This window comes from Balearica regulorum, chromosome 5 (genome assembly GCF_011004875.1).
Source record: "Balearica regulorum gibbericeps isolate bBalReg1 chromosome 5, bBalReg1.pri, whole genome shotgun sequence".
NCBI lineage: Eukaryota > Metazoa > Chordata > Aves > Gruiformes > Gruidae > Balearica > Balearica regulorum.
Genome location: NC_046188.1, coordinates 52209562 through 52233279, shown reverse-complemented (window position 1 = coordinate 52233279; position 23718 = coordinate 52209562). Strand labels below are relative to the sequence as shown.

Sequence of the window (23718 nt, the reverse complement as noted above, 5' to 3'; positions counted from 1 at the left end):
TGGTGGTGCTGGGGGGTATCGTAGTGGTGGCGGTGCTGGTGGGAGGCTGTGACGGCGTTGGCGTGGGAGCAGTTGTCGATACGGTGGTAGAGGATGGAGTTGGGCCTGTTGAGAAACAGCAGGGAGAGAGAAAAAGCAAGGTGCAAGATGCATGAGTGGGACCCAATAGGCACCAAACAATGTCAGCGTGATGACGAAGTTCACTGAGTACTAGTGGATTTCAGCAACCCAAGACCACAGTTCACAGCAAGTGGCAAGCTGCAGAGCGAAACTGTTCCTGAAAGCCTGCCGGGGAAAACCTTCAAAGCTTCCTACAGCCAGAACTGCAGGTGAGCGGCAGAAAAGGCCACAAGGGAAACGCAAGAGAAGAAGGGGAAGAAAGTCGGCACAGCTGTGCCCAAACAGCGCCACAAATGACAGTGCCACAAAACCAAGCCCTACTCCCATGGCACGCCACGGGTCCCGCCGAGTACATTCTCTCCAGCTGAAGGACGAGGTCCAACAGCAGCAAAACCAAGATGTCCCATCAGCTCCGTATCTGCCTAAGCTGGGCAGAGGCAGCAGGATGAAAAACCTCCTCAGAGCCGTGTTGAGTCAGGGAACACAAGACCTTCCACCCAGGAACCCTGCACCCTCCTCACTTCCGAAACAGCCAGCCCAAGGGCTACCTTTGGGCACCAGCTCTCTCAGGGAACGCACAGCAATTACTCCCACCCCCTGACCCCATACAGAAGGCACAAGTTGAGGTGCTCGTGGGCCTCCATTCCTCCCACAGCAAGGCAACACGCAAGAGCACAGACCAGGCAAGTACCTGGAGGTGGTGTGGTCGGAGGTGGTAGGGAGGTGGTAGATGTTGGCGTGGGCAAGGATGTGCTTCTGGTAGTAGTCGAGGTGGGTGCCGGTGTGCTAGCAACAGTCGTCGTTGTCCCCGGGGTTGTGCTGGTGGTGGTGCTGGGGGGTATCGTAGTGGTGGCGGTGCTGGTGGGAGGCTGTGACGGCGTTGGCGTGGGAGCAGTTGTCGATACGGTGGTAGAGGATGGAGTTGGGCCTGTTGAGAAACAGCAGGGAGAGAGAAAAAGCAAGGTGCAAGATGCATGAGTGGGACCCAATAGGCACCAAACAATGTCAGCGTGATGACGAAGTTCACTGAGTACTAGTGGATTTCAGCAACCCAAGACCACAGTTCACAGCAAGTGGCAAGCTGCAGAGCAAAACTGTTCCTGAAAGCCTGCCGGGGAAAACCTTCAAAGCTTCCTACAGCCAGAACTGCAGGTGAGCGGCAGAAAAGGCCACAAGGGAAACGCAAGAGAAGAAGGGGAAGAAAGTCGGCACAGCTGTGCCCAAACAGCGCCACAAATGACAGTGCCACAAAACCAAGCCCTACTCCCATGGCACGCCACGGGTCCCGCCGAGTACATTCTCTCCAGCTGAAGGACGAGGTCCAACAGCAGCAAAACCAAGATGTCCCATCAGCTCCGTATCTGCCTAAGCTGGGCAGAGGCAGCAGGATGAAAAACCTCCTCAGAGCCGTGTTGAGTCAGGGAACACAAGACCTTCCACCCAGGAACCCTGCACCCTCCTCACTTCCGAAACAGCCAGCCCAAGGGCTACCTTTGGGCACCAGCTCTCTCAGGGAACGCACAGCAATTACTCCCACCCCCTGACCCCATACAGAAGGCACAAGTTGAGGTGCTCGTGGGCCTCCATTCCTCCCACAGCAAGGCAACACGCAAGAGCACAGACCAGGCAAGTACCTGGAGGTGGTGTGGTCGGAGGTGGTAGGGAGGTGGTAGATGTTGGCGTGGGCAAGGATGTGCTTCTGGTAGTAGTCGAGGTGGGTGCCGGTGTGCTAGCAAGAGTCGTCGTTGTCCCCGGGGTTGTGCTGGTGGTGGTGCTGGGGGGTATCGTAGTGGTGGCGGTGCTGGTGGGAGGCTGTGACGGCGTTGGCGTGGGAGCAGTTGTCGATACGGTGGTAGAGGATGGAGTTGGGCCTGTTGAGAAACAGCAGGGAGAGAGAAAAAGCAAGGTGCAAGATGCATGAGTGGGACCCAATAGGCACCAAACAATGTCAGCGTGATGACGAAGTTCACTGAGTACTAGTGGATTTCAGCAACCCAAGACCACAGTTCACAGCAAGTGGCAAGCTGCAGAGCGAAACTGTTCCTGAAAGCCTGCCGGGGAAAACCTTCAAAGCTTCCTACAGCCAGAACTGCAGGTGAGCGGCAGAAAAGGCCACAAGGGAAACGCAAGAGAAGAAGGGGAAGAAAGTCGGCACAGCTGTGCCCAAACAGCGCCACAAATGACAGTGCCACAAAACCAAGCCCTACTCCCATGGCACGCCACGGGTCCCGCCGAGTACATTCTCTCCAGCTGAAGGACGAGGTCCAACAGCAGCAAAACCAAGATGTCCCATCAGCTCCGTATCTGCCTAAGCTGGGCAGAGGCAGCAGGATGAAAAACCTCCTCAGAGCCGTGTTGAGTCAGGGAACACAAGACCTTCCACCCAGGAACCCTGCACCCTCCTCGCTTCCGAAACAGCCAGCCCAAGGGCTACCTTTGGGCACCAGCTCTCTCAGGGAACGCACAGCAATTACTCCCACCCCCTGACCCCATACAGAAGGCACAAGTTGAGGTGCTCGTGGGCCTCCATTCCTCCCACAGCAAGGCAACACACAAGAGCACAGACCAGGCAAGTACCTGGAGGTGGTGTGGTCGGAGGTGGTAGGGAGGTGGTAGATGTTGGCGTGGGCAAGGATGTGCTTCTGGTAGTAGTCGAGGTGGGTGCCGGTGTGCTAGCAAGAGTCGTCGTTGTCCCCGGGGTTGTGCTGGTGGTGGTGCTGGGGGGTATCGTAGTGGTGGCGGTGCTGGTGGGAGGCTGTGACAGCGTTGGCGTGGGAGCAGTTGTCGATACGGTGGTAGAGGACACTGTGCTCATGGTGTACGTAGGTGGGGCAGTTGTGGTGCTTGTAGTTGTAGTGCTAATGCAGTCTGGTATGTTGGGGATGCAGCAGACACTGATCTCATAATTGAGGCAGACTGGCATCGGTATTATACCTCCTATGTGCTGATCACTATTGTTACAGGTGAGCCCTGTGTTAACATTGCATTCGACCTTTTGCCCTAAATCTGCAATGGGAATGTCAGGGAACTTCTCTGCTCTGCATGAAATATTCTCAACTTTCACGCAGTCCCAGGAGGTGTTGTTCTTCTGAATATTCTCAAAGGTTTCGTAGTCACCACTGTTTCTGTCAGAACTATCTGGGTAACTCACATCAATCCAGTCTGTCCAGATGCAGTCACAGCCTGGGGGAAAACAACAGCAAGAAGAACAATTAGAAACATTCAGAACAGAGACTACAAGCCAGGGCACCAGCACACTGTTGGGTGCTGCTCTGGGTGTCCACTGTACACAAGGGTGCCGCTCAGCCACTGCTACACCAGTCAGCCAGCCCTGGCCACAACAAAGGTCACTTGTGTGGGCAGGCCTCCCCTTCTTGGCCCTACAAAGCACACTAGGGCCAAATCAGGACACAGGCACTGCCGAAACACATGTGCCTCCACCTTGCAGTGAGGGCACGTTGCTGTATTGGGCTTCTCATGTGCAAAATACACCCACATAAGGACAGCACATGAGATGGAGCAGGACTAAGCAGGGAATCCCGCCAGTCTCTCACCTTCTTGTGCCACTCACACCACCCCACTATCTCAGAGAGAAACCAAACACTGGGAGTGTTGTCACCACAAAGAAAGCAAGCACAGGACACACACTGCTACCGAAACGTTGGCCTGTGTCACAGCAGAATGCAGACAGCACGAGAAAAATGATGATGGGAATGCTGGGAGAACCCAGGTGCCCAGAACTTTGGTTTGTAGCAAGGGACAATCTGCAGAGCAAAACTGTTCCTGAAAGCCTGCCGGGGAAAACCTTCAAAGCTTCCTACAGCCAGAACTGCAGGTGAGCGGCAGAAAAGGCCACAAGGGAAATGCAAGAGAAGAAGGGGAAGAAAGTCGGCACAGCTGTGCCCAAACAGCGCCACAAATGACAGTGCCACAAAACCAAGCCCTACTCCCATGGCACGCCACGGGTCCCGCCGAGTGCATTCTCTCCAGCTGAAGGACGAGGTCCAACAGCAGCAAAACCAAGATGTCCCATCAGCTCCGTATCTGCCTAAGCTGGGCAGAGGCAGCAGGATGAAAAACCTCCTCAGAGCCGTGTTGAGTCAGGGAACACAAGACCTTCCACCCAGGAACCCTGCACCCTCCTCGCTTCCGAAACAGCCAGCCCAAGGGCTACCTTTGGGCACCAGCTCTCTCAGGGAACGCACAGCAATTACTCCCACCCCCTGACCCCATACAGAAGGCCCAAGTTGAGGTGCTCGTGGGCCTCCATTCCTCCCACAGCAAGGCAACACGCAAGAGCACAGACCAGGCAAGTACCTGGAGGTGGTGTGGTCGGAGGTGGTAGGGAGGTGGTAGATGTTGGCGTGGGCAAGGATGTGCTTCTGGTAGTAGTCGAGGTGGGTGCCGGTGTGCTAGCAACAGTCGTCGTTGTCCCCGGGGTTGTGCTGGTGGTGGTGCTGGGGGGTATCGTAGTGGTGGCGGTGCTGGTAGGAGGCTGTGACGGCGTTGGCGTGGGAGCAGTTGTCGATACGGTGGTAGAGGATGGAGTTGGGCCTGTTGAGAAACAGCAGGGAGAGAGAAAAAGCAAGGTGCAAGATGCATGAGTGGGACCCAATAGGCACCAAACAATGTCAGCGTGATGACGAAGTTCACTGAGTACTAGTGGATTTCAGCAACCCAAGACCACAGTTCACAGCAAGTGGCAAGCTGCAGAGCAAAACTGTTCCTGAAAGCCTGCCAGTGGAATCCTTCCTTCCTAGATCTATAACCACAGGCACTGAAAGAAGGAAATAGGAGGAGAACAAGAGGACAGCCAAACCCAGAGGATACCTAAAATTATGGTACTCTCAATAACGGCCTACTCTAATCTCGCACAATGGATCCTTCCAGGAATCTTTTGCAGAAGGATAGAGCTCCAAACCATCTTAAGTTAGACTTCCTGACAGCTCAGTACCTGCTATGGTATTGACATGTCTTTAGTAGATGGCAGCCCTTTATTTTTCCTGTGGCAAAGGAAGAGCAGAGTGTATTGGTCATCTAAATACCTGGAGAGGTTGAAGTTACAGGGGTGGTGACTGATGGCGTGAATTCGCTTGTGATGGTTGGAGTGGGTATGAGCGTGGTGGTAATCGTTGTTGATTGCCTGCTGGTAGTGGTGATGGGTACTGTTGTGCTGATGGTGGTTGAACTTGCAGTTGGTGTTGGACTTGGTGTACTTGCAGTCTCACAAGAAATTTCACTCCACTCACAACAGTTTACCCTGATTTCATAATTATAACAAAGTTGCCATATAGTTGCATCTTGCTCCTCATTTTTACAGATTAGACCATATGTAACATTACACTCTACTTTCTGTCCAAGTTCCTCTAAGCTCATATCAGGTTTTTCTTTAGCCCTGCATTCAATTTTTTCAGGAGCTTCACATATTTTGTTTCCATGTTTTCTTATTTCATCATAGGTTTCATAGTCACCACCATCTTCATGAGGTTTACTAACATCAAACCACTCCGTCCAATCACAGATTAATCCAAAGCATGGAGCTGCAAGAAAAGACAGAGATTCAGCATCTGAGTTTACAGAGAATATTCTAAGAAGCTTAATTTTGTATTCTATTCTATTAAGTACTGGAGCAATGCATTGCAACTTGTATTTTTTCCAAGAGAAAAGTGTTCTAAAACTGGTTCTGTATTATCAGGTTTTTCAATAGGAAGGTTCACACCAAAATAAAATCACCAAGCTGAAGCCTTTAAAGGTCTTCCTTCTGTCTATGCTTATTACATTTTTGCAATTTAAAAAAAAAAAAATATTTTTGTTCTAAAAATATTTTTCTGTAATGGCCATCTTTAATTTACTCTTCCTTTAAATGTTCCTTTGACATTTTTAACAACTTATTTTTCTGTTTAAAACTTACTTGTAGTTACTGGAGGACTTGTAGTGGTAACTGAAATATAAAAAAAAAGGTTACTCCATCATCTGCAAGCTTTAGAAAAAAAAATATAATAGTAGTTTTAAATATCCTAATTATATTTTTTTGCTGAGACTACTGACACAATTTCTACTATCTCAGCAGGATATTGAGATGCTAACATATTGTTCAGGATTAGGAAGGCACATTGTACATTTATAGTTACAATTTCTTCCATGAGAAGTAAATCAAAGTGTTAAAAATGTTTCTTAGTGTAGTGTGATAGAACTATTCATAAGTATCACTGCATCTGTGTCAACTATAAGCCCATATACTTGTACATTCTATCTCTAAAGTATTTTCCTTAAAGAAAATAATTTTTAGATGCACATTTCTTTTGAATATTTACCTGTGGTGGTGAGAGTACTGGTAGGAAAGGAAGTTGAAATAGTTGTAGGTGAAGTAGATATTGGGCAAGGAAAAGTACTTCCAACAACTATAGAACCATTTTCTGCACAAATGTATATTATACACATGTCGCCATCCTGTATTTGTGCCACAACCTCATTCACTTCAAAACTTGTTCCATTGATGAGACAAGGACACCCTGCAAGAAAGGGCTTTACTGTGCAATTTTTCTACTACCAGGTAAGAGACAAAGGCAAAATACTTATGGACAAGTAAGCATTTACATGAGTCATGCGTGCTCCTTTCAGAGCTATAACAGGAGCTTAGATCTAACACATAGCGCTAATTTATCTTTACATTTAGAGGAGTATTAGAACATATCTAATAAAGCCCTGCATAAAATGTTTGGAATAACAGACTTACAAACCAAGTTTTAAAGTATTCTGAGAGAAATAACAACTGCAATTTACTATCTGACACTTTTTGGTAATACTACATTTTCTAGGAGTACAAACTCTTGTAGTGAAATCCATTAGTTTGGATATGGGACATGGGGCGAAAGAATAAACAGACATGAGAAAAAGGTTGAACAAGAAGTACTAACACCAAGGTTCAACATAAGTGCTGCCCAGTTTTCTTTGGCCAGAACTTTTGCTTGCCCTGGAAAGAATTATTCCAAATCAGTACTAAGACTTTTGTAGAGATAGACATAGCAGTTCTATACATTTTTTCTTTTTATTTGTAGAAAAAAACCCAAATGTTATTTACCTGGGATTGGTGTACACTGTATGGATCCTGAGGGGCCACAGACACTAAAAGCAAAATTTTAAAAAATTAAAATGTTGCAGATGTTTTATGGCACCTGTTAACAGAGCCAAGAGCACAGAAACAGAAATTTGTCACTTGATCTTCATTCACTATTTTTCTGGGTGTAATATTTTCCCATATTGCCTATCATTATTTCATTCAAACAAAGTCATCACTTTAATTCTTTAAGTACAACATCTTAAAATGATCAAGAACTGCTTTGTGTTGCAAGTTGCAATAATGCAATGAGAAGAGCTCTTTTGCAGAGCAGTGAACTTACAGCTAGATCAGAGGTTTTTTTCTTTCTGGTCAGCATGTGGAGTAATAGATATCAGTTCTACCATTAGTAAGGCTCTAGGAATGAGCAGTTAGGACTCAACTATCTCTTTTGGGTCTAATACAGACCATTTCAGATTACAGTGATTTTGAAATCCCAGTTTTAAGTGAGAATGCAAGGCAGAGTAGCCCCTCTCTTCCCAAAGATCAATGAGAATCAAAATGTTGTTCTAGAGAGACACCCAGGTTTCATGCCATTATATCATTTATGACACTTTAAAGAGTATATTTGGTGAATTTGCTAATACACTTATTATAACAACACTATCAACCTGAAATCTGGATTATTATGGGTTTGGAAAATTACGAATGAAAAGTCTAGAAACTATATGTATTTTAAGTGCAGCATTTTTGAGTTTAAGTCTCAACGGAAATAAATGGCATCGTTCCTCTCATTTGTACAGATAAATAGAATATACCAGCTTTTCAGTTGAAGTTGCATCTCTATTTGCTTGAGGGCCAGTAAAGTAAATGAGGGGATCAGCATACATAAATTCTTTCCTGAATTACTGCAAATATTTTTGCATTTTTATATACCATTTTGTACAGTTCTCTTCTGTGGGTATTTCATCCCCAGGAAGAACAGGAATTCCATTGATGTAACACCAACATTGATCTTCAGGCACACATTCCTTTGTCTCTTCATTATAAATAGGCTTGTCCTTAGGGCATCTGGGGTAGCAACCTGTTGATGACAAGTAGAAGAAATGATGACAAGGATGACAAGGATGAAGAAAATGTATAGAGTTAACTCAATGATAGGATACCTTCTGAAGTTAAATGACTCTTACTGAATCAAGCAGAGTGAAAGAAATTGAAAATTTCCAATTCAAATTTATCCTTGGACAATTAGTCTTTCCAAAAGACTTAAGCCAAACAGTTCTCATTGATAATACTGGAGTGAGGAGGATTAAATAAGAGTTTAGTTGTGAAAACTAAGGAAGTTGTTTTTTCCTAGTTCAGTATCTTGGAGAAACCATTAATTTATATTAATTTCTATGGGTAGCTAGTAAATTTAAGATATAGAAACATAGATTTTTTCTACAGATATTGAAATGTGATCACTGTATCAGTAACACTTTTGTGAAGAATATGCAAGATTCATTAATGAACAGGTTTTTCACTACATTTATTGGAACACTAGATCTTGTTTATGTGCCTTTAATAGACCAGGTATCTCCAACCCAAACAAATAATTTATCTGCATTTTTCTGTACCCTCAGCCAGTGACCCAAACCCCACCTGCAAGGGATTAATTGTCTGCCAGTGGTCATTGCATTTTTCATGTAAATGCACCTTTAAAAAATTATTGTGTTCTGCTTCCAAATAAACTCTCATAAAATCCAATTCTTAATTACATAAAGTCCTCTTTATATTGTACTGGAATTCTAAATAGCCTATAAACTGAATGACGATGTAATTAACTGATATTTAAAAGTCACTTCACACTGCCAGACTGTACTAAAGATGTCGTAACAAAAGTGTTCTCTGTATTTTCACTGAAGAGAAAAAAACAAAAACAATTTAGAAAGATAATTGGATATATAATAATCTGCTTTCTGGAACTTTCCAAATCTTTTTAATAATCTAAGAAAATCTATTTCAAAACATAGAGTCAACCTTTTAAAAAAGTTTTTATATTTTGGTTAGGTTTTTTTGGTTTTTGTTTTGTTACCAGCAGTTCAAGGATTAAAATAGCTAAGTCAAACTCTGGGCAGTTCTTTCCAATCCCTAAACTGGAGATAATTGCTTCCAGTCCAGACAAAAATGTGTTAGCCATGTTTTGTGTAGCCAAAAACATGTCTGTTTTCTCCAACTTTATCATGTGGTAAACCAGAAGATATTTGTAAACTCATTCGCATTCTTGGATCATTGCAGTCTTCATAACATGAAGTTCCTTTTCAGTTACCAAGCACAAGGACTTTAACCTACTAATATCGTAACTCTACATACTTTGAGGGGTTCAATGGGATTTAAATGGCTTGTGCATCCTGTAAGGATGGAATGCAGAATAATCTGGTTTAGCCGCACATCTTGGTCTTAAAGCTTAAACAAAAACTACAACACTAAAAATGGAGGTAGCCACCAGTAGCCCTCTGACAACATTTTGTGGTCTCCATTAAGAATCCAATATATAGCAGCAGCAGCGCATCTGATATCAAAGATATTTTCAATTATAAAAATAGGAGGATGCCATCAAGATGGATCTGATGCATAAAGAATGATAAAGTTAAAAAACCCCAACTATCAGTAACTTGTTTCTTTGCCATGTAAAAGGTTTTCTTTCTCCTGAAATGCCCTTAGGATGGGATGCAAAATAACAATGAAGTAGTAATCTTGCATGTTTCAGGATATTATCCAAGCAGAGACTTAGTTTTCTGGCTGACAGCAATGTAACTATCACCCACTGATGTTAATAAATAATAAATTACATTATAGGAAACATTTATGTAAGACTGGAGACAAATTCAACGTAACAGATTTAGGAACAATTTGTCAAGCTGACTGACTATTCCATATTCATTAAATGATACATGGACAAAGTTATATGAAATAAAATACAAAAATGGCAAGGAATTTATTACCTTCCAGGTATGGTACTGAAAAGTTGGTGATGACATTATTAATCATCCTGCAGGTTGTGACATTACTGCCACAAGGCTCATAGTGCCAGTCACACTCATTACGAGGGTTGTAGTAGTCACAAAATATCGCTGATGAGAAAAAAAAGAGAAGCTGATTAAAAACATGGTTGCTAGAATGCAGCTCTCATCAGGTCTTAAAAGGTACAGGCTAAATGAATCTACACGTTAACCTAGCAAAATTTCTCTTGAGGTATAGGATCTGGACTTTCTTCTATCATACTTAAACATAGGGTACATAAAAATTTGGGGTCAAAACTCCAATGCCCAAGATTTTCATATTAAACGCTCAAGCCACAGGGTAAAAACATATGATTCAGATCACAAAAAAAATAAAAAAAGAATTAGTGCTGATTTTAATTTAAAGTGCAAATTTCTGACAGTATTTTTCTTTCCTAGCTACTAGCAAACTCCTAAAACCTCTTTCAGTATATTCAAAATTGTTCTGCCTTGCTGTATCACATGGGCTGAGAGTCACCTCCAGCAGGCCAAGAACAAGCATATGAGACATTACAACTTAAAACAGAATTCCGTTTAAATGACTACGGACAGAGGAATGAGCTTTTCTAAACTTATATATCAGAGCTGACTGAAACTTATAACTTCTGTTTCACTGACTTCTTACACTGAAAAACAACAATTAGCCTTAATTCCGAACCAAAATGAATTTTTAAAATTAAAAAAAATATATTTCTGCCATTTAGAATCTTAAAATTTTGTTTTGAGTACTTTTGGGGGAAATATTAATTTAAATATTATTTTACATTATTTTCTGACATACTAGTATGACCATTAGCACCACTATTGGACACTGCTCAATACTGATTAGGTTAATCTACACAGGAGTACTTCTATATACTTTTGCTAAAATCAAATTCTGAATAATTTGAAAAAAAGAGGAGAAAGATAACAGGAATTGCAGTTCATGAATTATCAAGCAAAAAAAGAAGAATGAGTTGAAACTTAGCCTTAATACAAAAAGAAAACAGAGAAAAAAGAGGAAAAGAAAAAGAAAACTCAAGCTAAAGAAAGGATAATTGAAATATACAAATTTACTAGTTCTGTTTGTTCCCTAATATGCTGTGAAAATTAATTGCATTGCTTAGCCATCACAACCTTGCAGTGATAGTATTAATGATTTATTTGATAGGCTTTCTGACAGCAGCCAGAAAGATACAGTTGTGTTTAACTGTTACTCACGGCATATGTCAGGAGTTCTCCAGAAAACACAGGCCTGAGCCTTGGTACATTCTTGAGCATATGCAGCAACTGCAGAACAGAAGCACTCACAATCCCCACCGCTGTCACAAGAGCAGGCATCATGAACACAAGCTTCATAGAAAGGAATTGGGTCCACCTGTTGGGGAAAGAAATGATGCTCCAGTTCACCTCCAAATTAGTTTTCAAACTAGTAAGCTTGAGAGATCTCTTGAAATATGGGAATTGAGCTGGGCAGGAATGAGATTGTTTCTAAGAATTACCAAATCTCCAACAAACATTATAGGATTGAAGCTATTTTATGTATTTTGGATGATAAAAAACTTTAAGTAATATAGCACCTTCATAATTTGCTATGACTGAAAAAATAAAGTAAGAGTCCTTGGCAGTGCCCACATTTTCTAACAGAGTTCCATTTTACTGCTCTCAAAACCAAGATGAACTGATGACAATGAAGTCTTATCTTTCAGAAAGCTTTGCCAACCAAGTGGTGAGCAATATCCAAAAGGCTGCACTTCACAGTGCAGAAGAATTTTATGAAGCAGAGAATTTTATGCTTGCCAGTTTTTGGAGTTTATCTAATGATACATTAGCAAAACATCTCCACTTTTTTGCTTGGAACTGCAAGAGTAGAAATTTAGACTAGACTTTAGCTGAAGGAACCAACATAGAAACACATACTAAGTTAATTAAATTAATAATTCTTTGTGACTTTTCCACTGTCAGTTAAAAACAAACTGTTGTTCATATCACCATACTTCAGGAGAGAGACAAGAAATAGAGAGAAGTGCTCTCTGTACACTGCTCTGGAAGCTGTGGGACCACACAGCTGTGGGCTATGACAATTTGGAAGCACAGTACTAGCAACTAAGCCTGTCTAAACTGCGTGAAGTCAGTGATTTCCAAGAAGATCCCTTTTATGCGTTGAATATTACAAGCAGTGGTCTCTTCAGCAGCCATCTTTCAAGTGCAGTATGCATTTCTGTCAGAAGACAGGTTTGATGATCACAAGGCCTTTCAGAACTTATAGTATTGACAGTCTCTCAACAAGATTGTGCAACTGCAGCACACACAGACCTATCCAGGCTAGATTTATGAAGCTAACTTGAACAGCAGTAGCAGTGTATCTGTGGTGATGAATATGAGCTTGTAGACTTGGGGCTGGCACCACTACTGACACAGTCCTGTTGCAACAGATACTCAAATTACTTTGACTAAGGCTAGCTGAAATGTGCTGACATCTGTAGCTGTACTGAAGACTTAATTGAAGATCACTAATTAACCACCTCCTCATTCACTGCTGATGATCTCTCTGCTTCTCCAGTAACAGAAATGCACTTGCTGTCCCATCACTTACTGCCCTCTACAAACCTTGGAGTGGCAAATTTTAAAGACTTCACTCCGGATGATGCTGCATTCTTTCTCTGCCCAGGACTTCCGATGTGGTTTCACATCACAGGGCTTAATCTCTTGTGTGACATCTGGGCACATGGAGGACTGTTTCCAGGAATTCCCAAACTTCAGAGCATTAGTCTCCTGCAGCCCATTCCTTGTTGTAAAGTCATTGTTAGACTTGTCATCAAAGTTACCACACAGACCACACACTTTGCCCTGGAAAAGAAAATTAACATATCCACAACTTTTAAATATACCATGGAAGTAAGAAACAGACTCTAGTAAAGGAAGAGCAAAACACTGACATTAAAAAGGACAGCTGACTCTCTACATAAATTATGTATTTTCATCTTTACTTCCAAATCATTTGTACAGAAATGAAACCTTGATTTGTCTGTGTACTCACCAAACTATTCAGCTGCCATGTCTTCCCTCCTTGTAACCAATTATATCTAGTGTATTTCCATGTTTCTGTGGCCCTTCATCCAAGTTGTAACACTAAAGAGTGGCTAAGATTCAGCTGAGAAGAATTAATTTATTTCCCATTCTTCTCAATTTATCATAACTCATCTGTTAATATAAGCCTGAGGGAATTTCATTCTGCTCAAAACTGTCTTTATTAAAAGCTTCTAGCATAATGAGAACCATTTCTTGATCCATGAAAAAAAAATGACAGGGACTCACAATAGTGATAGTCAAAATAGTGCATTTTTGGTAGTGCTATTTAAGGTACATCAGCCCCCTCAAGCAACAGTATGTCCCTATCATACAGCCTTGCACCTCCTCATTCAGCCCAAAGAATTCAGTACACTGTAATTCAGCATGGTGATTTTCAGAAATCAGAACCATCTCCATATATTGCATAGGGAGTTTGGTTTTAACTCAGGGCTGAGATTCCATGCAGGTTTCCAAGTACATGTACAGTCAGTTCGCATCCCCTAAATTACTTTGGATGCTTGGCTCTGAATATTCACAAACTCAGAATACCTTAGATGTTTAGCTTTATTGCAATTATATGCTATGCATCCTCTTCAATGCATTGTGAAGAACTGTAAGAAACTCCAGTAGCACCTCTGCAAGCTGTGATAGGAATAATGCAATCATCAGTGCGCAAAGGATATAGGAATTAAACATGGAGTCAGAATAAAAGAACATTTATATTCCCTTACCTCATTTATCTAATCATACTACTACTTCAGAAAAAGACAGACAGGTCCTAACCTTGTAATCAGGGGTCAGCTTGATGAAAACAGTAGTCTTCTTATCCCAGATAAGCATCACACCATTGCTAGCCTCAATAACGAGGTAGAGGCCTACTGTCCTGTTCCAATAATGCACGTCATCACCAACATCTCGCTGAATTTCTTTATAATCTTTGTTTTCCAATTTCAGTTCAGTTTTCTGAAAGGTAAAAAGAGAAATATTATAACACTAACTTTTATGATGAGATAAAGTATTAGATGCTTATAACAATGGAAATAATTCTGAAACCAATAGCTCAAAGTCTGGGATAACTTTCCAAGATGACAGAAAGTGGTGTAGTACCTTTGAGAGAGGTTTCAGTACCTGAGAATCTACACCTTTACAGATTAATTTGATAAGGCCTCTAACCTTTACTTGTTATAGCTGCTTTTAGGAATGTGGCTGTGAAGCATTACCTTTTTTGATATACTGGAATACTGATATATACTCACTATCATTACTCACCCCTAGAAACATTTTAATAGCCTTTGAGCAGGTGACTCCTGTAGTTCCACAAGGGACATTCTCTGTAATGATACTGAACGAGCCGCTGGAATTTTTGTCACCACAAAAATCCTATTGAAAAAGGAAAAAATGCACATGAAAAAAGAATATTAGGCAGAATACTTAATTTTTAGTTCAATCTAATAATAATTACAACCATTTAAATCTCCACAATGTATAAATATTTACTGCTGCTTCATATGTGAAATCCTACATATATATATTTTTACACACGCATGAATGTATACACATACATCTCTGCATACATATAAAGAGCTAATACAGTCTCATGTGTGGCAAAACCTGGGAAACAAGTGGGACAGTAAAACAAAATGAGGAACATATCTTTAAATACAAATATCTTTGTTTTGTAAACTTGGAATTTTGATTTATTTCACAACTGATAATGAGCTGTTAGCTCTCACTATAAAATAGTTGTTACATACAATTTATGACCACTGTATCAGAAAAAAACCCCAAGCATTCACACAGGTAGCCTGCACTAAAAATACAGAATTTATCTTGGCAGAATGTATAAACAGCTCAGGAACAGAGATGGCAGGCAATGAAGAATGACAAAACTAAAGAGGAAAATAGATTTTCAAGGCATTCAGATGCCATTTAAGTCCTCCTGCTGTGCATTACCTGAGTAGCCACATATTCACAACTCCCATCAAAGTCATAGAATTTTCCATCAAAGGTGATATAATGGCCACTTCCATATATCATACAAGTCCCATAGCACAAATCTTCAGTGCAGCTCCAAACCCCTTTTTGGCAGGTACTAGAAGAGAGCAGAAGAGCTGAATTTTCAGATTTCACCAAGTGTGCACTGCTTGGAAAACTGCAGAATAAACCAAGCAGCTACCTGATAGAGTGTGATAATGTGCACAATATCAATTTCAGTGTTACAGAGTGTCTGAAGTTTCAACTTCAATAGTTTAGTTTGGTTTTAAGCCTATGACATGATTTTTAACTCTGGCCAGCTACATTTTTTAGATCTGATAGTGTTTATATTTTTAAAATAAGTGCACTTTCTCAATAAGAGATGCCTGCTGAAAACAGAGGTAGCTATTACCACAGTATTTTCAGCATAATCTGTATTTCCTCTGATAGCAAAAAGCATGCCTAAAAATAAAGGTTTATACTTGCAACCATCACAGCCACTGTAGTACATAAGCCTAGACGTGACTATTAATTTACTGCATAAATAAATTTTAGAAGAGAATACAAGATTATAACTTACCAGGTGTTGCAGTCCACTGTTATCTTCTGTCCAGGAGAATACCACTGGTTGTTATGAATGCATGGGCAATCCTTCTCCTCAACACAGCCCCCTTTCCCATCATCAAATAGACCTTTGGGACACACACAACCTGAGACACACTCGGCTTGGAACTGAGGAATATAAGGAAAAATTGTTACTTTATGAAAAAGCATTGCACTCCACTTCTTCATAAGCACTCTGGTAAAAACTGCATTTATAACCAAACTGCCTAATACTGATTAGTTTTATAAAGTTTTTCTTTCTAGGTTTCTAATGTTTTCTTTTTCTTTTTTGATTGTCTAAGAACCCAAATCCTATTTCGCTTGGGAGGTATGACCCTACTGAAGACACAGTAAAAAGAACAAGGAGAAGGAAACCATAAGGGTTTCATCATGAAATTGGCAACAAAGTAATATCATTGGGGAGAAAACAAAAGAAGGTTAAGCTAAAGAGAAATAAACTGTGAGTTACAACTGTATTTTCTGTATTGCACTGTGCCATTTAAAGAATATAGAATAAAGGAAATGTGACATGCAGAAAAATTGAATACATACATGATCAGTTCTAGGAGTATGACAGCTAAGTTGTACAGGTGTTTGCGAAGTCCACTTTGGGGATGTGTTGCAGTCAAAGTAGGTCTTGTTAGAAGAACATTCTGTTGTACCTGAAAGGTACATTGCTGGTTTAGATGAATCAAGAAAAGGCAAAAGAAACGTGTGTGAAAGGTGGTAGTTACTGAGACAGAAATCTCGTGTCTATCTGTATGAAAAAAAGAGGCTCGGTGAAGACAGAACAAAGTGCAAATGTATAACTGTTTCACAGAAAGAGAAAAAACAAACACTCAAAACAAATAACTGGAGAATTCAAATGGAAAGTGGAGGTTTGGGTTTGGAGGTTGTGTTATGGTTTTTATTTTATTTTATTTTATTTCATAGAATATCACTTACTTTTCATTCTTATTGTCACTGAAGTACAGTGGACCTTTGCATTTCGGCAAACACTAGAAAAGAAGTGAAGTACGATAGAAATTTGAAAAAAAAAAAAAAGCAAGCTCAGTGTCCTCAATTTAAATCTAAGGATTTATTTATATAAATTTGAGAGTATTTATCAGAGACATCCTGCATAATTTCTATTGATATTTCAAGGTGAACTCTATTGAAGCGCACTTATGAATTTTCACTTGTAGAGAAAGTATAGCAAGATTTTAGGCATAATGCCCAGAAAGCTTATGTTTTAAGGAATGACAGATCTTCAACTAATCCTTAATTGCATGCTTTTTGATGATTCAGGAAACAAATAATAATGAAACAGATAATGATGATCATTGAAATCAAAGCCTTCATTTGGATACACAGTATATCTTATGTCCGTTCAACTCATATGCTGTAAATTTGTTGGCCTATATGCTTCATCTGCCAGATGAGAGAAGGAAGAATTTCACAGTTCGCACTGATGATTCATGCAGCAAACAGTTGTCAGAGTTCATGATAAAAAATACCAGAATCATGAAAGTTGCTTTCAAAAGCCTGTGCTACACTAAATACACGTCAAGGGGACCTTCCTCCAGTGGAAAACACAGGCAATCTGCCTCTGACAGAAGAGGAAACAGTAACATAACATTATAGCTGGCCTTTTATCTTCCTTTTACCCCTCTGTTCAACAAAGCTCTATTAACAGTGCAGCTTCAGAGTAATGTTTATCTATGCAGGCCAGTACTCACACTTCCAAAGCTGCGCTTCTCAGTTATTAATAAATTACATGGCGACAGGATGATGCTTTGCGCAGCATGAAGATGGTGTGAAGCATACTACAAATGCTCATTAAAGCACTAAAAATCTAAGCAGCTTACATGTAATACGCAAAATTTAAAAAAGCTTTTATCCTTACAAACAAGAAGCCACAATAAAACGTACCAACGTTCTCCATCTTTTGCAACGTATTCCCCCGGTTCCAGGTATGAGCCCTTGTAATAACATGGGCACTTGGAGATGGGCACACAGGTATCCTGGTTATCCAAGTATGTATTATATGGGCAGCCACAGCCATCCACAGGAGCAAAGTCTTGCAGGCAATGCTTTTCACCATCAGCAAGGGAACGACAGGTTTGCTGGCACATTGTAAGATTGTAAAGGAAGATTTGATTTCCTGGGCAAGCAGACACTTCACTAGCTGGAGGGAAAATAAACAAGCTGATAAATAAGGGATGCAGGATGGACGATTTGACCTTGATGTTTCCATTTTCATTTCTTTGGCGGTGCAGCATGTAATGGTAAAAATACTCCCCTAGATTTTACTGAGTACAAAAACATCACAAGTCACAAGTAATGCTAGCCTAACTTTGTTCATCAGTTGAAGACTTCTTTTTAGCTGCTACTAACAGTTTCTACTTTCATACCCAGATTTGTTTCACATAATAATGTGAAATGATAATCAGAAAGAGAGCACATTATGATAAATTCCTAGTCTCAACAATACTGTACTGTTGATGAAAAACAAGCACAATGATAAAAAGACACAGATAAGTAAAGACAATGTAAAAGCCATGATGGCTGGGATCCATTAGTCAAAGATAGAAACAGCATTATTATTTAAACTGGGGAAAGAAGGTGAAAGTGAAAAATATTGCTTTCTTCTTTTAAAAATGTCATGAATAAATGACAGCTAAAGAATATAACATGAATTAGTAAACATTATAATCATTATAACTTTTAAGTCCATTAGAGATTTCTAAGATACTCCAAATCCCTTAACATTGAGATCACTGACAACCAAATTCAAAGAGAACCTGCTTATTTCTCCTGGCTAACTAATTCCATGGGGATTACAGCTACAATACTTACTGCAGACACTTTTTCTCCAGCCTCCCAGTATGATCCCTTTGAAAGCACAGGCTCTCGAGTAAGAGGACAGGGCAGCACACAAGCATTCTTCATTGTCTTCACAGAGGCAGGTGTCATATTTACATTTCTGAAAAAAAGAATGAAATGGTCAATAAGCCCACAGGAAGCCAATGGGTAATTGCAACTCAGTTGCTGTGAAATATCCTGTGTCCTTTTTCTGACATTTTTATTAATTCCCATGATCAGAGAACAATGGAAGGCATGGACAAAGACCAGAGACTGGAAGTGTTGTGTCATTTCATACACAACGAAAATGTTTGGATGCTTATCCTAACCTAAGCAAAGACTCTTGAACCTTTAAAAAGTAGTCAGCCTCCTAACAACACCTTTCTTAAAGGATTTTGACACCATTCTTTCTCAGTTACAACTTCAAAATGCAGAGGTCCATAAAAATTAAAAATCATAATGGCAAAATATTAACTAGATCTATGAAGCTCTTTACAAAATTTGAGCTCAGACTGAGTTCCAGATATGAGCAAAAACTTAGGAATTTCTTCTTTTTTGCTCAGGTATGCCTAACTTACTGCTCAACAGTGATGAGCACAGGGGAAAAAGAAACTGGAGATTCTGGCATGAAAATGAGTTGGTGTTACATTCCAACCAATACAGGACACAATAAATATTTAGACTTAAACTTTCTGTGCACACTTCCATCTCTTGAATCGTCTTTCCAGTTCAAATATCCAATCCAATAGAAATGTACATTAAATACAAAACATAAGAAATCAGAAGAAGACATTTACCTTTCTTCAGCAGCACACCGAAAGAATCTCATCATAGGAGATACGCTGGATGTATGCTATGCTGCCTCAGTTAATCAGTGCAAAAACTTCACCAGGTCTTATGGGCAAGCTACTCAGTAACATCTCAAATGTTTGAACAATGATAAATGTCTACAGTCATCTCTCTGAAATAAAGCAGTACTAAAAAGAGTGTAAGATTACAATACCTTATAGTATTCTGAAGGATCAATGATTGTGTGACATCTTGCAAAAGGACCCGCTGAGTTTTTAAGCAAAGAACACCAATGCTCAGCATAATTTGCTGAAAAAAAGGGATAAAAATTAAATTATGTCATTCTATTCATTACATTCACTTATCTTCCTAGTGCCACGTCTAGTTATGTTGTCACGTAAATGCAATGCAACAATACAAATGCGAGAACTGTGCACACTTCGGGGAATGGAGAAACTACATACAATCACTGTACACATATTTCTATTCTCTGATTCAGTTATCTAGCAGTACACACGCAATCATAAAATAAAAAAAATCATATCTTACTGCTGTAACTTATCTACATGGAATTGTGACAGCCCTTTCCATCTGGGGACAATAAAGCTAAGTTAAACATAGGGATAAATAATACTAGGAAATACAAGCTGCTTTTGCAGATAATATAAATTAATGACCTTGCTTCCCTATCTTCCAGCTCAGGATTCCTCTACAATCACTCCTTAAACTTTCACTTCAATTTGATGAGAAATTAGTGTTCGTGTGTATACATACTTGCAGAAATTAATTATTCATTTGACAGTCCTCTAAAAATACTTCAATGCTACATTATGACTTTTGCATACCTGTTGCAGTAATATACAGCAAATGCTGCTCATTCTGGCAGAAGCCAACCATCTGACTTATTAGTGAACTTACCACTTTCAATGCTGAGACTGCAGGGGTCTTCCAGCTTTTCTAGCTGGTCTGTACAGGTGGACTGAGCTTTCCATGTGTTAGCAAAGGCAGATCCTGTAGCTTCTATCAGCCCAAGGTTTGTTTTAAAATCATCACCTTCCATTCCATTAAAGTTTCCACAAAGACCTATTGAAAAAGAAGGTAAAAATTTTACCTAATTATTACTCATTGTCATTCTAAAAGGTGAAAGGGGAAGGGGCAACTGATCACAAACATTTGAAACAGAAGTTCATACAGCTGATTCCACCTCAATATTAATGCATACTCTAAGTACTGAAGATTTAGGAGCCCTATTTTAAATTTTTAACCTCTTGAGAAGAATAGTCTTCATGATGATATCTCTGCCTCAGGAGATCATCCCCCTAACCTGTATTTTTTATGCTTTCTGATGATATTAAAACCACAAAATGCACCAAAAGTCTGGTTTTGTGGATAGTTAAAAATTAAACTGAATAGAAAATAAGGAATATTCTAAGAAACATTCATGTACTGGCATCAGTGATAGGCCACTTCAATATGAAATAATAAAAACACATTTCTAGTTTGCTTGAGTCAATTCTCTTCCAGTGTTTTGGTTTCTGCTTTTAGTTTTCTCTTCTTGAATCACCCATGTAAAGAACATATGACTCTTCGGCTATGGAACAGCATGGCTTTGCTTCCCATTTGAATAGACACTTGCCTTGAAGTTTTCCTTGAACTGATTGATCCACAATCACAAACAGCTGCATGACTGGGAACAACTGGATCTGCAGCTGAAGCCCAAAAGAAGTTTGTACGACGAAGTAGTAGGAAGATGGCTTGAATACTGAGAAGCTGGCTGAAAAATAAAACATGAACTGTGCAGAAAACACACATATAAGCTGCTGAGAGAAACACTTCTTATTTGATTCTAAGGTATCGCGATGAAAACTCTGAGATCAGGATCAAATTAATCATTTTTTTTCCTTTAAAAACTGCTTGCCAACATATACAATGCTGGTCCCCACTAACTTAACAAGTTGATTACCTATAATGACTCATCCCTGGGATCAGAACCAAATTCAGATTTTCTGCAATACAGCTTCAATGCTAACTCATTAATGCTGAGCAATCTGAAGAGCAAGAGATTTTCTGAGAAAGCATTATCCCAACACTATTGCATACAATAAGTAATAGGCATGTCTCTAGAAGCCAATACATAGCTAAATACTACTACTAATAAAATATTAGATGCTTATAGATAAGGTAATCAAGCCATTATAAAAAAATCAACAGAACTGACATACAGAATCAGATTAGTGGATGAACTGGGCTTCCTAATTAGAGTGATAGAATCATAGAATGTATCAAGTTTGAAGAGACTCGTAAGGATCATTGAGTTCAACTCCTTGCTCCTTGCAGGACTACCTAAAACTAAACGATATGACTAAGACCATTGTCCAGACGTTCCTTGAACGCTGACAGGCTTGGTGCTGTGACCACTTCCCTGGGGACCCTGTTCCAGTGATGAACCACCCTCTCAGTGAAGAACTTTTTCTTAATGTCCAGTCTGAACTTCCCCTCATGCAGCTTCATTACATTTCCTCGTGTCCTATCGCTGGTCACCAGAGAGAGGAGATCAGCACCTCCCCCTCCACTGCCCCTCTTGAGGAAGCTGTAGACTGCAATAAGGACACCCTTCAGCCTTCTCTTCTCTAAACTGAACTAACCAAGTGACCTCAGCTGCTCCTCACAAAGTCTTGCCCTTGAGACCTTTCACAACCTTGGTAACCCTCCTCTGGACACATTCTAGTAGTCTGATGTCTTTCTTATACTGAGGTGCCCAAAACAAGGTGGGGCCACAGCAGTGCAGGGCAATCACATCCCTCGACCAGCGAGCTATGCTGTGCATGACGCACCCCAGGATATGGTTGGCCCTTTTGGCTGCCAGGGCACACCATTGACTCATTCAACTTGCCATCAACCCAAACTCCCAGATCTCTTTCTACAGGACTGTCCTCCAGCCTCTTGACCCCCAGTTTGTATGTCTAACCAGGATTACCCCATCCAGGTGCAGAATCTGGCACATGGTTTTGTTAAATTTCATATAGTTGGTGATCTCCCAGCTCTGTAGTCTATCCAGATCTCTCTACCCTTGAGGTAGTCCACACCTCCTCCTCATTTAGTTTCATCAGCAAGCTTACTTAATGTACATTTGATTCGTGCATCCAGACCATTTATTAAAAAAAACATTAAAGAGCACTTGCCCTAAATTTGAGCCCTAAGGAGCCTCACTGGTGACTGGCTGTCAGCCTGATATAACCCCATTTATTATAACTCTTTCAGCCTGATCCGTCAGCCAATTGTTCACCCAACATATTATGGACTTGTCTAGCTGTATGTTGGATGTTTTGTCCAGAAGGCTACTCTGAGAGACAGTATCAAAGGTTTTGCTGAAGTCCAAAAAATCAACATCTACTGGCTAATCAATTTCTTATAGCTAATCTATTATTATATGCTCTATTTATCCATTTAATCTACTTATTAGATGGTCTATTTTATCGCCTAGAGTACTTTAATTTCTCTAAACTTTCAGCTACACACTGTAATTGGTTTTGTGCAAGCATTCATGAATGTATCATCTCATGAATACTTGTCCTTTCATATAAAGCATTACTTTCTTAAAAGTAACTTGCCATCTGCAGACAGGCCAGTAAATAAGCAGCAACATGTACTCTGTCAGTGTGCTGCCTGAACATATCTAAAAAGGAGTGATAAAGAGAAGTTCTACATTCCTTTCAAAAGTTACTCACTCACAGCTCACAGCTGCTGTCTGATAGTGACCTTCCACCAGAAGTTAGGCTCCTAAATTAGGTGATCTGAGTCAGCCTCTGAAAGTGTCTGTCTAAATCCACTGATTATATAAAAAGATGTTGATGTCTCAAGTGAGCTGGGAAGATGAGAGGATGCTACACAGCACATCCTTCTTTCCTGTCCTGATTGACTAGAAAATACAGCAGTTAGTTACCTTCTGCCAGGCTTTCTTCCCACAGAAAAAAAAAAAAAAAGCATGGGGAGGAAGTGGGGAGGGATAGTCATGCCTGAGCCTCACCATGACTGAGAGCCAGGATGTGCCCACACCATGTAGTCAGACTTGGAAAGTGCTAAATACCCCTCTTTATAGGCAGGTTAAGTTATCAGCTTTAAATTAAGCCATGACAATTTTTCTTTCCCAAGCTACGTGCCAGAGTATATTCAAGACGTATGAAAAAAGTGAAGGGACATTTCTTTCAATCATCCGCTGTAAACAGAGTCAGTATGCCC

The 23718-nt window shown here is 40.5% G+C and overlaps 1 protein-coding gene across 1 annotated transcript in view; it reads right to left on the bottom strand.

Moving 5' to 3' along the window:
- MUC2 (mucin 2, oligomeric mucus/gel-forming) overlaps positions 1 to 23718 on the bottom strand; it is a 69023-nt gene that overhangs the window by 35162 nt on the left and 10143 nt on the right. The window contains 22 exon segments of the mRNA XM_075753028.1: positions 785 to 1048; positions 2698 to 3303; positions 4438 to 4665; positions 5193 to 5660; positions 6032 to 6061; positions 6435 to 6632; positions 7202 to 7245; positions 8114 to 8261; positions 10162 to 10290; positions 11419 to 11575; positions 12808 to 13047; positions 14053 to 14232; positions 14539 to 14649; positions 15223 to 15361; positions 15824 to 15975; positions 16399 to 16508; positions 16792 to 16844; positions 17758 to 18009; positions 18681 to 18811; positions 19694 to 19788; positions 20398 to 20562; positions 21116 to 21253. Coding sequence (XP_075609143.1) covers positions 785 to 1048; positions 2698 to 3303; positions 4438 to 4665; positions 5193 to 5660; positions 6032 to 6061; positions 6435 to 6632; positions 7202 to 7245; positions 8114 to 8261; positions 10162 to 10290; positions 11419 to 11575; positions 12808 to 13047; positions 14053 to 14232; positions 14539 to 14649; positions 15223 to 15361; positions 15824 to 15975; positions 16399 to 16508; positions 16792 to 16844; positions 17758 to 18009; positions 18681 to 18811; positions 19694 to 19788; positions 20398 to 20562; positions 21116 to 21253 — 4038 coding nt within the window.